This window comes from Solanum verrucosum, unplaced genomic scaffold, assembly GCF_900185275.1.
Source record: "Solanum verrucosum unplaced genomic scaffold, falcon-dt-bn FXZP01000153.1, whole genome shotgun sequence".
Classification (NCBI taxonomy): domain Eukaryota; kingdom Viridiplantae; phylum Streptophyta; class Magnoliopsida; order Solanales; family Solanaceae; genus Solanum; species Solanum verrucosum.
This window is the reverse complement of record NW_026020426.1, coordinates 53140-67459: the sequence shown is the minus strand read 5'-3', so window position 1 is coordinate 67459 and position 14320 is coordinate 53140. Positions and strand designations below refer to the sequence as shown.

The 14320-nt window shown below is 39.9% G+C and overlaps 1 protein-coding gene across 1 annotated transcript; it reads left to right on the top strand.

Moving 5' to 3' along the window:
* Positions 1–294: 294 nt before the first annotated feature.
* On the top strand, positions 295–3229 carry LOC125807236 (uncharacterized). The gene is made up of 7 exons (XM_049486956.1): positions 295–374; positions 672–868; positions 918–1088; positions 1188–1758; positions 1852–2191; positions 2346–2535; positions 2808–3229. The coding sequence occupies exons 1-7, from the start codon at positions 295–297 to the stop codon at positions 3227–3229; spliced, it is 1971 nt and encodes a 656-aa protein (XP_049342913.1).
* Positions 3230–14320: the final 11091 nt, after the last annotated feature.

Genomic DNA, 14320 nt, shown 5'->3' with positions numbered 1-14320 from the left:
ACTAGGAGGGAAATGATAGATGTAGTAGCTGGGCAACTCAGTATGCGGGTCCATAATAAGGTGAAGGTTTTCGATGTGTATAAAGCTTTAAGACTGCCAACTGTGTATGAAGAGTTGTTTTCCATAACTGTGATAGATCTTGAGGCAGAAGCTCGCTACATTGCATCTAAGGACCCTCTAGAGTGAGTGTTAGTGGGGGATGATATTTATGGGGATGCTGAGGCATATGATATTGTGTAATCTTTTAATGTGGCACTTGTAGGTAAATATGGAGATCGATGAGAGCCTTTAAATATGGTGTTGGGTCCTCCACCCAAGCCCACCATTGAAAATGCACCTAAGTTGGAGCTAAAAGATTTGCCAGCCCACCTCAGGTATGCATTTTTGGGTTAAGATAAAACTTTACTAGTTATTTTGTCTGCAGCATTATGTGACAAACAGGTGGAAGTAGCATTAATCATCCTGAAAAAAATGAAAGCAGCTTAGGGGTGGCAAATGTCTGAGATCCATTGAATTAGTCCCACGTTGTGCATGAATAATATATACATGAAAGAAGGGCATAAGCCGAGTGCACAACATCAACAGAGACTAAACCCATTGATGAAGGATGTGGTAAGAAAAGAGGTAATCAGGTGGTTGTATGTAGGGATTGTGTATCCCATATCTGATAGAAAATGGGTAGGTCCAGTACAGTGTGTGCCCAAGAAGGGCGAAATGACAGTGGTAACAAATGAGAAGAATGAGTTGATCCCCACAAGAACAATGACTCGATGGCGGATTTGCATGGACTACAAAAAGTTGAATGACGCCAATAGAAAGGACCATTATCTGGTACCTTCCATTGATCAAATGTTGTATAGGCTGGCAGGTCAGGAATACTATTGTTTCCTTGATGGTTCATATCATCATTGCACCAGAAGATCAGGAGAAGACTACATTCACTAGCCTGTATGGCATATATGCGTTCAAGCGCATGCCATTCGGCTTGTGCAATGCCCTAGCCACATTTCAGAGATGTGTGATGGCAATCTTCCATGATATGGTGGAGGATTTTGTTGAAGTGTTCATGGACGACTTCTCGTTGTTTGGTGAGTGTTTTGAACTTTACTTGACTAATCTTGACAGAGTTCTTGCCAGGTGTGAAGAAACAAATCTTGTGCTAAACTAGGAGAAGTATCACTTCCTAGTTCGAGAAGGCACTGTGTTGGGGCACAAAATCTCCAAAAGTGAGCTGCAAGTTGATAAGGCTAAAGTAGAAGTTATTGAGAAGTTGCCAACTCCCATCACAGTAAAGGGAGTTAGAAGCTTCCTGGGATATGTTGGGTTCTACATGAGGCTCATCAAGGACTTCTCTAAGACTACAAGACCTATGTGCAGCCTATTAGAGAAACATACGAAGTTTGTCTTTGATGAAAAGTGTTTCCAGGCATTTGAGCTGCTGAAAAAGAAGTTGATTGAAGCTCATATTTTGATTGCTCCAAATTGGGAGCTTCATTTTGAGCTTATGTGTGACACTAGTGACATAGTTGTTGAGGCAGTACTTGGGCAGAGAAAAGAAAAGATGTTCCATTCCATCAACTATGCGAGCAAGACACTTGATGCAGCTCAGTCGAATTACAGTGTGACTGAAAAAGAGATGCTGGCATTAGTGTTTGCATTTGATAAGTTCAGATCATACTTGGTAGGAACCAAAGTTATAGTCTACACTGATCACACTGCAATCCGATACTTGTTTAACAAGAAGGATGCCAAGCCGAGGTTGATTAGGTGGATTCTGCTACTACAAGGGTTTGATCTTGAGATAAGGGACAGGAAGGGAACTGAGAACTAGATAGCTAATCATCTGCCCAGACTGGAGGATGCAACTCATGTGAATAATGAGGGGCAGATTCGTGAAGAGTTTCCTGATAAGCAATTGCTTGCTTTGGACATTGCTCAAGTGCCTTGGTATACTGATATTGCGAATTTTCTAGTGAGTGGTTTATTTCCACCTGGGGCCTCAACACATCAAAAGCAGAGGTTGAAGTATGATGCACACTTCTATATATGGGATGAGCATTTCTTATTCAAGCAGGGACCTTATCAGATGATGAGAAGGTCTATAGTTGAGCAGGAGGCGACACAAATGTTGGAGAGTTGTACCTCTTCACCATATGGTGGACACCATAGAGGCAAACAGACTGCGCATAAGGTATTGAAATCTAGTTTCTTTTTGGCCTACTCTGTTTAAAGATGTTGCTCTGTGTGTGGAAAGTTGTGATAAGTGTCAGAGGATGGGCACCATTTCGAGGAGGCATGAGATGCCATAGAGCAATATACTGGAGTTTTAGATCTTTGATGTTTAGGGGATAGACTTTATGGGACCATTCCCATCGTCCCATGGTAATCAATACATCCAAGTCAAATTGGACTACGTGTTTAAGTGGGTGGAGGTAGTTGCACTACCATCCAATGATGGAAAAGTGGTTGTGAAGTTCATCCGAAAACACATCTTCACCAGGTTCGAAACTCCAAGGGCTATGATAAGTGATGGAGGTACGCACTTTGGTAATAATTCAATGCATAATTTGTTAGCCAAATATGGAATAAGACAAAAAGTGGCTATAACATACCACCCCATACTAGTGGGCAGGTGGAAGTGTCGAATAGGGAGGTCAAACAGATCCTCTAAAAGACTGTGAATGCCCAAAGAAAAGATTGGGCTGACAAGTTAGATGATGATTTGTGGGCATACCAGACTGCATACAAGACACCAATAGGGACTTCTCCTAATTGAATAGTGTTGGGAAAATCTTTCCACCTACCAGCTGAGTTGGAGCATAAGGCATATTGGGTGATCAAGAATATAAATCTAGATGCTGAGTTAGCCGGTAGGCAGAGAATAACACAGCTGCACGAGTTGGAAGAATTTAGGCTCCACGCCTATCAAAATGCTAAGGTGTATAAAGAGAAGACCAAGAGGTGGCATGACAAGCATATTGTGTCACGCACCTTTGAGCCTGGTCAACTAGTTCTGCTATTCAATTCAAGGTTGAAGTTGTTCTCTAGATACCTTCGATCTAAGTGGAGTGGTCTTTTTGAAGTGGTGAGGATTACCCAACATGGTGCTGTGGAGTTAAGTAACAAGGATAAGAGCTATACTTTCCTTTTGAATGGTCAAAGGGTCAAGCATTATTTCAGAAGTGATGTGGATCGTGAGCTTGAAGTGCTCACATTGAATGACGAATGAGTCATGAGATGGGTCGTGTCGCGACGTTAAATCAGGCGCTACACGGGAGGCAACCCGTGAACCATTGCAATAGTTAGGATTTATTTGTTTTTATTTGGTTATTTTAGTTCTTAGGAATTAGTAAAAAAATTGATATATTCGAAAAATACAAAAATATGTGTCGTGCCACGACCAAAACTAAGGCGCTGGATGGGCGGCAACCCATCAAGTTTTTTACTAAGGGGTGTTGAGCTGAAAATGTGTAGGAAGTAGAAGTTTCATCCAAGGCAACTCCGTGCAGGGATGGCGTCATGGAGGTTAGGAAACATTTTGCCTTGCCATGTCCAATTTGAGGCAGAGAGGTCTGTGAAGGACCGCATCGCGGAGGGGGCCTCAAATTTGGTTTTGACGGGACCTAGTGTTCATGTCAAGAAAAAAGGCTACTCAATGCTAGTCCCGCATCGCGGAGCAAGGGTCAGCTATTGTCCTCGCCTGGAATTAAATTTCTAGTGGACTCCGTGCCTGCCCCGCTCGCGCCCCCAGGTAAGTAAATTTTAATTTTCATTAATTAAACGGGTTTTACCCATTTTTCATTAAAATACCCCTTATAACCCCTTAAGTCTTTAATAAATTCCTAATTTTTTCCCCTAAATCACGATTTCTTCCCCCATTCTGCCATTCGTTCAATTTTCCAACCTTCATCCGTATCGTGGAGTCAAGGCAACCTTCTTCCCTGTCGATTTTCCCCGATCTTATGACTGCAGGTATGTGTTCTGAGTTTTTCTTCTGTGATGTTTCTGTTATTGCTCTAGATATCTGTTGTTTTAGGAATTTGGGGTGGGAAATTGGAGGGAAATTGTTTGAATTGATGGGTTGTTGTGTGAGGGCAGTTTTTCATGTGTCTTTAGGTGATTTCTAATTCTTGAGTAGTTATCACTTAAGGAGTTTTAGGGGTTGCCTGTCTGGAACTTGTTAGAGGAGTAGGTGAATTGGGGAATGTATAAACATGCTGTCTAATGGTACTGTTTTGTGCTTAGGTTGGGATTGATTGTTTCTTGGCATGTTGGTGATTTCGATGTCTTGAGTAGAATTACCTAATTGTTATGTACCTGTGGACTTGGAGGATTTGTGGGAGTTGGAATTGCTTTTGCATGCTCTTACTTGAATTTTGTGCTATTATGATGGTTGATTATTTGTGTCTGTAAGCCATAACTGGTAGTGTCGGCTAAGGGTCTACAGTGTCGAATTCTTGAGTAGACATTATGTTGGTGTTGAATATGTGAATGGTAAGTGTGCTTGACGGTATTAGCTTAACGATATTCTACATTCATGGGTCTAGATTATTTGTGTGAAGTCTTGAGTAACACTACCTAATTATTGCATGGTTATAACTGATATTGTAATGTCCATTCGGTTTGATGAACGTGATGATTACTTAAGTATGTTGTTGGTCATTTTTGGGAAGTCTAAGTACCTAAGATGACACTACATTGAGCTAAGTAAGAGGTGGTATGCGCACACCACCCATATTTTTCTCATTATTATGTAGCCATTGGGCCTGAACTTTGTCTATGTTTGCAGGTCATCATGTCAAGTTCACGATGACCCAGCAAAGAAGTGGCCACGTCAAGCCAGAAGAAACATACTAGAAGTGAGAATGTCCCACTTGCGCCTCCAGTCCCCAAGGGCCAAACTAGGTGATTTGGAGTTAAGGTTGTAACCAAGAAGGGAAGGCTTGGTAAAAAAGCACACTGAGGCCACTTACTTCCCTGATGTTTGTATTGATAGGGACAACCTGGCGCGTGAGTTCTCCCGGATCCTAAGGCGAATTAAGGAGATTGGCATGGAGTTCATCTCTACTGACTCAAAAGAGTGCAACTTGCACATTTGTCCGGTAGTTTTACGCCAATTGGGCGCCCGAGGCACGGTCCCACTATGTGACAGTGCGTGGTAGAAATATACCTATCACTCCCACAGGTATAAATGACATATTGGGTACACCACAGGACACAGACCAACTTGTGTTGACAAGGTTGATCATACGCCATCCATACCAAGCCATCCGACGCACTCTTTGTGGGCCATAGTCCATGGCGCAATGGACTAAGCACAGTGGGAAGAGATATCATCAATCTCTTCCCTAACGCTCACATGCTTTGGGGGACACTGTTTGGCTGAAGGTGGTTTTGAACTCTCTGATACCGGGCCTACATTACACTGATATCACTCGTGACTAGGTGTGCTTGGTATATGCATTGATGACTGGCATGAAGCTCAACATTGGAGCCATTATGAAATCTTCTATGTGGAACGCCTGGGTTCACAAAGGGCACATGTATGTTGCAGATGTCCCTGAGGAGAATATAGACTACATGGCACCCCTATATCCAGCACCGGTGGATATTACTTGGAACAAGGGGTCTGAATGGCTGCCATGATTCTACTGATGTGCAGTTAGGCGAGGTCGAGAGGTGTTACCCTCTGAATGACCATGCCAAGACACTACTTGGCATTGGTCTTGAGTTTCAGGAGCCGATCGAGAATGATAAGGAGAACATGCGTACTAGCTCAGATGTGGATTCTGACTCTGAAGAGGAGATAGACCCCGCAAAGGCGGATGATGAGGTCAAAGGGGGCAATGCGATGAAAGACTGATCAGAGAGTGTTTTCACCTTACCTTGTGAGTTATTCTGATTTTTTTTTGTAAAGCACTAGGGACAGTGTTATTGTATACCTGTGGGGTGAGGGTGACAAACATATATGATCTATACATATATTTCTATTGTTGAACATTGTTTGAGTCTGTTTTATCTTTGGTTTATTTTATTTTGGGTTCCTTGGAGGTTGTTTTTGGTTCTTTGGCCAAGGATAGTCCCTTTGAACCGTACAAGATACAAAAATATTTTTTCTTTATAGAATTGAGTCTGTAATCATAGTTGAGTCAAGCTGCACAATGATAGATGGATGATGACCGTCTTAAAGTAAATTTTGTCATTGAGTCTTAGGTTTGGTTATGTTGAAGTTGAAAGTCTAAAAGGAATATGTATGAAAAGCATGGTTGAAATTGATGTATGAATGTAGTTGAATTCTTGTATATGATTTGAATGTGAAACTTAAGCTTAATCTGAACCTTGTGCATGATATGATTGTGTGATGTGACTGATCCATTATGAGTATAACTTGTGTTATAAGTGGTGAGTTTTAGATGATATCCATGAATGCATCTGAGTCTAGAACTTGCCCAGGTTGTTATTGAAGCAAAATACAAGTGTTATTGTGCTTAAAAAATGATAACAAGCTTTCTTTGAATTGTCTTGAATTGTAGCCTGTTTAGAAAGAATACCCCTAGTATAGCCCAATTGAGCCTTTTTATCCTTGATTTTGTTCTAACCCACATAATGAAGCGAAATCCCTTCTTATTGATACCGTTAGCTTTGATCCCAAATCCTTAATGCACTGTATTAGGAGGAAAAGTGAAAATAGAATGTAACGCCCCGTAGGAAACTAGTAAGACCTAGCTAAGGCTTGACTGAATCTAGTAGGTTGACCTAGAGCCTCACATGTTGGTTTATGGTTGGAAACATGTTTAAATGATTAAAAATGGCTATTGAAGTTAGTTTGGTGACTTTAGAGGTCAAACATCAAGAAACGACCAAGTCGTCCGGAAACTAGTAGACTAAGTGAGGGCTAAGTTTGAGGTTTATAGCCAAGGAAGAGCACTAAGGCAGTCCACTCTTTCATAGACACTGCCTCACCTTGCACGACCACCACCATGGCTCGTGATTAGGACCACGGCTCGTGGTAGGCTAGGCAGTGGCTAAACAAAGGCTGCCCAAAAACAGCCCCTCCACACGAGCCATTTCACGGCTCGTGGGAAGGCTTGTGGTGGTGCCTTATATTTTTAGGGCTTACGGGGAAGGTTTCCTAGATACTGTATCATGACCACGAGAGGCACCACGGCTCGTGGAGCCTCACGTGAAGGGATCTCCATTAGACTAGAGTATAGGGTCAACTTCAAATGGTCATATCTCTTAGCTCAAAATGAATTTGGTGGTCCATTACCTATCCAATGCAAGGTATCTGAGTCCTCTTTCCAACGCCACCGAGTTTTCCCGATTCCGATCTCGGAGTAAAAAGTTATGTCCGAAATAGTGAAGCATTGTCAGGCTGAAAATCTTCACGACCCGTTTCACGGTCCGTGGTGATGATCACGGTCCGTGAAGGCTTCAATGATGCCATTTCGGCAGTTTCCAGCAAGTAACTTATTGGGTATTTTCCCAATTGTTTTAACTCAAGGATATCTCATTTTTCCCAAGCCTAGGACCCCTATTTAAGTCATTTTAACCCCAAAACTCACCCAATTAAATCAATTATTCCAAGACCCAAATAAAAGCCCAACTCCTTTTCCCTCCCAAAATTCTCTCTCTCTCAAAATTCTCTCAACTCAAGACTCCATGGAGGAAATTTGAAGGAGCTTATCAAGGGCTTGTAGATGGGAGGTTGCACGCGAAATTCATAGAGTTTAACTAAGGTATGGTTGCTCTTCACTCTTGGGATCCCTTTCCCCAAGAGGTCCTTCCAAAGTGGTTTTCAAAGTCCCCCAAATTGTAGATTTCAATCCCAATTCGCAGGTCTCTTTCTACAGTTGATTCCATTGATCTATAATGGTTAATTATGATTATATATGAATGTTTGTGGATGAATTCATGTAACACTTATGGTTTCTGAACAATTCCACGCATGACCCATGATTTCCCTTTTCTTTCTCAATTCTAAACCCTAGCTTGTGTTGAATGATGATTGAAGGATGAAAATCTAGTATGTTATTATGAAACTCATTAATGTATTATGAAGTTATCCTATATGATGTATGAATATCAAGAAAATAGGGTTGAATCTTGAAGAAAGCCTTGATGGCTATGAATGAAGGTTTTCAATTGGTAAGTAGCCTTCTATTGAATTGTTGATCCACTTGTTGGGTTGATGTTTACTTATTATATATCCTTTGAATGAATGCTTTGATCCACTTATGGTGGAGGTGCTTACTTGTTAGTATGAATTGTAGTGTTAAGACAAGGTCCCTCTTCCCTACAACCCTAGATATGACTAAGTATGATACATTATGAATATGAATGAGATGTTATGAACATGATATGGTCTATATGTTGAATTTTATGAGGTTCTCTTGTGGAAGGACCCTACCCACATAATCCCCAAATGATACATGCCATGAATGATGCACTTGAATGATGAATATTAGATATGTGACTTACATGATCTAAGATCCTTAAATGCAATATTACATGATCTAAGATCCTTAAATGCAATATATGTGAATTGTGCACGAGTTGGGATATTATGTATATGTTATGACCCCCCCCCCCCTTGACAAGGGAGGTGTCTATGATGTTAATGTTGTTGTTGTTGTGCCATTGTGAGGACAATCATGCGCACACACACTCCATGCATAAATATGAATAGGATATGTCTATGGTGTCAATTGAATGGCTAATTCTCATATGCACTTTACATACTATTATGCATGAAATGTACATGACCATGAAGATATGACTATGTATGCTAGGATGTATGTATGTATGTTATGGTATGATTGCTATATGAATGAAAGGTAGTTCTCATGATTATAGTATAATGTAAAGTGAAAGGTTTACTCACTTGCTAAGTGTTTCTAAGGTGAAAGGATGTTACTCACTTATGAACACATATGAGCTATTATGGTAAGATGTCTACATAAGTGTCTAGTAAAGGCTAATGAGGACTTATGTTATGACTAAAGATGATTAAAAAAGGGAATTAGATGCTTAGCACCAAAAGGGAATGTAAATTAGATGGGCTCTCACGTTTAGTAAGTTCGGCTCCCCACATGGGTTTCCTCACGTTTAGCAAGTCCGGACTACCCACGGTATGTGTTGTCTCATGAGATGGAAACTCCCACGTTTAGTAAGTTAGGGTTTCTAGAAGCAATCTCCTTGACCCTTAACTATGTGCCCACACAGGACTCTAGCTTAGTGGATCCACCTAGATAGCTATGTACGAATGGTTACACCTTAGGCAAGTGTTAACCCTCTCTTTTCGGTGTGGGAGTAGAACACCGGATTCGATGTAGCACTCATGGTCTATGTCGGTTATTGCAATATTTCCCTAATGTAAAAGTAAATGAAGGTATGAAAGGTGTGAACTCTTACTAGGGCTTTCTTAAGGGTTTCTACATAGTGTAAGGGAGGGTATGGGACTTCTCTTGCACATTGCACTTGTGGGATCCTAAGGGATGGTTGTAGTAGTGTTTCTCTTATGATTATGATGGTTATGACTTATGTATGTTGAAGCTATGTTGTGTATGATCATTATGAAGATGGTTTACCTATGATATGGACTATTTGAATTATGACTAAGATGTATGATATGAACTAATGTTTGTGAATGTCACCTTACTATGTATATGACCAATGGATAAGACTAATGTATGATAAGTATGAGCATGGTGATTCAAAGGTAATACTTAGTGTAGGTAGGACTATGGACCCTACCTATGCATTGCACAAGTAGAACCTAGGGTTACTTATGTTGTTATTATATTATGATGTAATGATCTTAATGATTGAATATGCATGAGTAGTATGTCTTGTAATGAGTAATATTGTATTAAGATTATGTTTAGAGACTATGCTTATGGTGATGTTATTATCCTTTGTGCTTTGATGAACTATATGTGAATTGCTTGTGACTTGTGATTCTCCAACTCTTTCAAGATGATGTTCAAAATGTGCATAAAGCATGGTTTCAACTAAATGTCCTTTTTAAGCATGTTTTAATGGTTTTTATGCATGGCTTCCATACTTAGTATGTGTGTTGTGCTAACCCATATTTCTTCTACATTTTTTCAAAGTGTAGGGTTTGGTGATGTGATGTCTTATGCTTGGAAGTTAGGTTTCTAAGGAGCTTGGGAATGAAGACTTGGGGAGTCCTCATAGTTTCGAGGATGAACCTACCTCGTACACTTATGTCATTATGTCTTTAGACTTGTGTAAGGGTCGTGCCCCTAGTAATTATTATGTAAGGGTCGTGTCCCTAAGTTGTTATGAAAGAGTTGTTATTCTAAATGTTATAGATGGTTTGAGACATAGTGTCATAGACTCTCTCTTATTTTATGAAGACTTCGATTGTAAAGAAAAGTTTTAAATTTTCCACTATTTTCATATGCTTTAATGTTCATGATATGCTAAGGGCTTGTATAAGACCTCCGAGAGGTCGAGTACGCCGTGTTACGACTAGGGGGTGCGCTCTGGTTGTTACATAGAAGAAAAAGTAAATAGGGTGGAATTGTGTAGTTGGTTGGGGAAAAGTGAAAAGAGGAGGTAATTGTATACCCCATGAGAATGAATATGAGATTGGCCCTGGTCCTTGGTACATTGTGCACTTTGACTAAGGTTAAAATCCTAAGTTGAAGGTGGCTAACGTAATGCTTACCTTACTGATAGCCCAGGACATTACAAGGGCATTGTGCTCCTTTACTCGAGAAATTCTCTAAGGCAAGGGTGCCTATTATTGAGTGTTAAAAAAAATAAAAATAAAGGGGAAAATAAGAAATAGAGGCAAGGTTGAGTTAGAGGTAGAGCACTCTGTGGAGTGTCCACGGTGCAGCGAAGGCTATTGTGCCTGGAATCAAATATTTAAAACCTGTCCGCGTCTCCCCTTTTGCTCTAGTTTTTGGCCGTTTCAACTTTTAGAATAAATAGGTCATTATTTTATTTTATTAATTATTCTTTTTCTGAGTTTGGAAGAACGACGACTTGGGAGAACGTTTTCACCATTTTTAGGGTTCTTTCCTAAATTCTTTTCCTTTTGATCTTTGTATGTTATTTGAACATTGTTTGATCGATTCTTGGATTATGAGTAGCTAAATACCATAGTTCTAGGGATGTGGCTACAGGATGATTATAATCTATTGACTTTGTTATTGAGTTAATGTCAATTATCATATGAATCTTTCTTATGTTCTTGCTTTCTGTATTTCATGACTGATCACCATTGAAAGAAAATTATTGTCAAAATTGAACTTGATAAAGGAATAAGAGGATAGAACTTGGGGCATAAGGAGCATGATTAATTCTAAATAAATAGGGTTAATTTGTATCTAGGATAGGGATATAATTAGAAACCATGCTTGGGTTACTATACTGGGAGAAATCGTAATGCTCGGTACTTAATCCATCCTATCCCCGCTCAATGATGTAGTTAGGGTGTTATTTATCATAGGCAATTAGAGGTCGGAGACCATGATCATACATTTAACCATGTGATTCATTGTTTTGATAATTGATAAATGCCCATATGAATGATATTGATTGCATGAATCCTGATAAAAGTTGCAGCACTGGACTTTACCCAATCATTGTTTTGAAACCCTTGAAATTGAATCGCTTTTGTTACATTTTGTTATAATCTTAGAAGTAGAAACTAAATCACTTTGGAAATCTTGGATACCCTTGTGTTTAGCTAAAAGTAAGATAAGTTAAGTAATTCTAAGTGTAAGTCCATGTGGGTACAATACCCGACTGTTAAAAAGAGCCACTTTAATACTTGAATGACCACGTGCACTTGCATGTGCGATTTGGACACAACACCAAGTGCTACCCCACTTGTATCTCACATCACTTCAAACGGTTGTCCCTAATCCGGTTAAATAATGCTGGTGCAGAAGTCAACTTCTTTCAAATCCCCAAATGCTCTAAGACAAGCACCATCAAACTCAAACTTACACTCCTTCTCAAGTATCTTGCACAATGGGTGTGCGAATTTAGAGAAATGCTTTATGAACCTCCTATAGAAACCGACATGCCCAAGAAAACTTCTAACACCTTTTACATAGATGGGAGGTGGGAGTTTTCTATTACCTCAACTTTAGCTCTATCAACTTCAATTCCTTTTTGCGAAATCCGATGACCCAAAACTATACTCTCTTTCACCATGAAGTGACATTTTTCCTAGTTGAGCACAAGATTGCAGTCTTCACAATGTTTTAGCACCTTGGCCTAATGAGCTAAACATTCATCAAATGCATCACCAACTACAGAGAAATCATCTATAAATACCTCTGTCGTGTCCTCCACCATATAAGAAAATATAGAAATCATGCAACACTTAAAGGTTGTCGGAGCATTACATAATCCAAACGGCATTCTCTTGAACACAAATGTTCCGTAAGGACAAGTGAAAGTGGTCTTCTTTTGGTCCTCTGGAGTTATAGAGAACTGAATGTAGCCCGAATACCCAAATAAAAAATAGTACTATCTCTTTCTAGCGAGACGATCTAACATCCGATCCATGAATGGCATTGGAAAGTGGTCTTTCTTAGTCAATGAATTCAACTTGCGATAATCCATACACACTCTCCAACCAGTCACTGAACTCATTACAACAAGCTCATTCTTAGCATTGGGAACCATAGTGATTCCTCCTTTCTTTGGCATGCATTGAATTTGGTAAACTCAACTACTATCGACAATAGGATATATGACTCCCACATCTAACCACTTAAGGATCTCCTTTTTCACAACTTTTTGCATCGGAGGATTCAATCTTCTTTGATGCTCAATACTTGGCTTCTTGTCCGGCATGAGTTGAATTTTATGAGAAAAAATACCCGGGGGAATCCCAATAATGTCTTCAATAGTCCATCCAATAGCCCTTTTAAACCGCTTAAGAACCGACATCAATGCCTCTATTTTCTCTTCACTCAAATCAGCAACAATTATGACCAGCAAAGTGTTGTTTTGGCACAAAAATACATACCGCAAGTGTGATAGGAGAACCTTAAGTTCCAACTTCAGAGGTTGATCGTGCTGGAGGAGTGTCTCGATTCTTCATATTTAAATCAAGCTTTATTGGTCTGTAACGAAACTGAACCCCATCAAGTGCAGCAACTAGCTCATCATAGTCATCAATACCATCACCAACAAAATTCATTATCACAGTCGCTAGTGCCTCAACACCTAACCTCTCTTCAATAAATACTTTAGGTTCTTGCTCAACAGTATGATTTACTACTGATAACAATTTGAGATAACTTTCATGCTTCATACACCGACAGATATTAAAAGTTACCTCTTCATTGTTGAATTGAAACCTCATATGTCCTCCCTCCATATCAACCAATGCACGCCCAGTAGCAAGAAATGGACACCTTAAGATGATGGGTACCTCAAAGTCAACCTCGCAATCCAGTATCACAAAGTCCGTTGGAAAGATAAATGTCTCAACATTCACAAGGATATCTTGGAGCACTCCAGTAGGTCTCTTTACAGTTCTATCAGATATCTGTAACCGCATCGCAATCGGCTTGGAAGCTCCTAACCCTAATTTTTTATAAATCAACAATGGCATCAAGTTAATGCTAGTACCTTAGTCACACAGGGCCTTTGCAAAGTGAAACATACCTATAGTACAAGGAATAGTGAAAGCTCTGGGATCCTCTTTCTTTTGCACAAGTGACCTAATAGTAATGGCACTACAATGTTGCATCTTTTCTTCACTCTCAAAAGTGACAGTCCTCTTTTTAGTCACCAAGTCTTTCATGAACTTCACATACCCTGGCATTTGTTCAAGTGCCTCTATCAAGGAACATTTATGGAAAACTGCTTCAACATAGCTATAAACCTGCGCTATTTCCCTTCTTCAGTCTTTTTCACCAACCTCTCTGGAAGGGAGGTGGAAGTTTAGGAATGGGAATAATTTTTCATGTCACCTCAGCTTTCTTCTATGTATCAACTTTCGGATCCTTAACTACCTAAACTTCCTTCCCAACTTTTTCTATCGTAGTTTCCACTGTAGTTGGCATGGGAAGATCTACAGTCTACTTTCCACCTCGAGTAGTGACTTCCATGCAATTACCATCATTTTTTCAGATTTTGAACTATATTGCTAGGAAGCGTTCCTGGCCAATGTTGATTCACCATTGCAGACAACTAACTAAACGGCTGCTCAAGTTGCTTTATCGATACTGCATGGGCATCAACTCTTTCACCAATGCTAGATATATCATTACGCATATCCTTCACATTGTCATCAGTCGATTAAAATCTCTTCATCATC

Excerpts from the sequence above, each read along its gene's own strand:
- LOC125807236 (XM_049486956.1), top strand. The coding sequence starts at position 295 with ATGGTGTTGGGTCCTCCACCCAAGCCCACCATTGAAAATGCACCTAAG. Across the intron at positions 1,759-1,851 it reads AAGAAGGATGCCAAGCCGAG|ACTGGAGGATGCAACTCATG; the intron begins GTTGATTAGGTG and ends TCATCTGCCCAG. Across the intron at positions 2,192-2,345 it reads GCAAACAGACTGCGCATAAG|GGGATAGACTTTATGGGACC; the intron begins GTATTGAAATCT and ends TTTGATGTTTAG.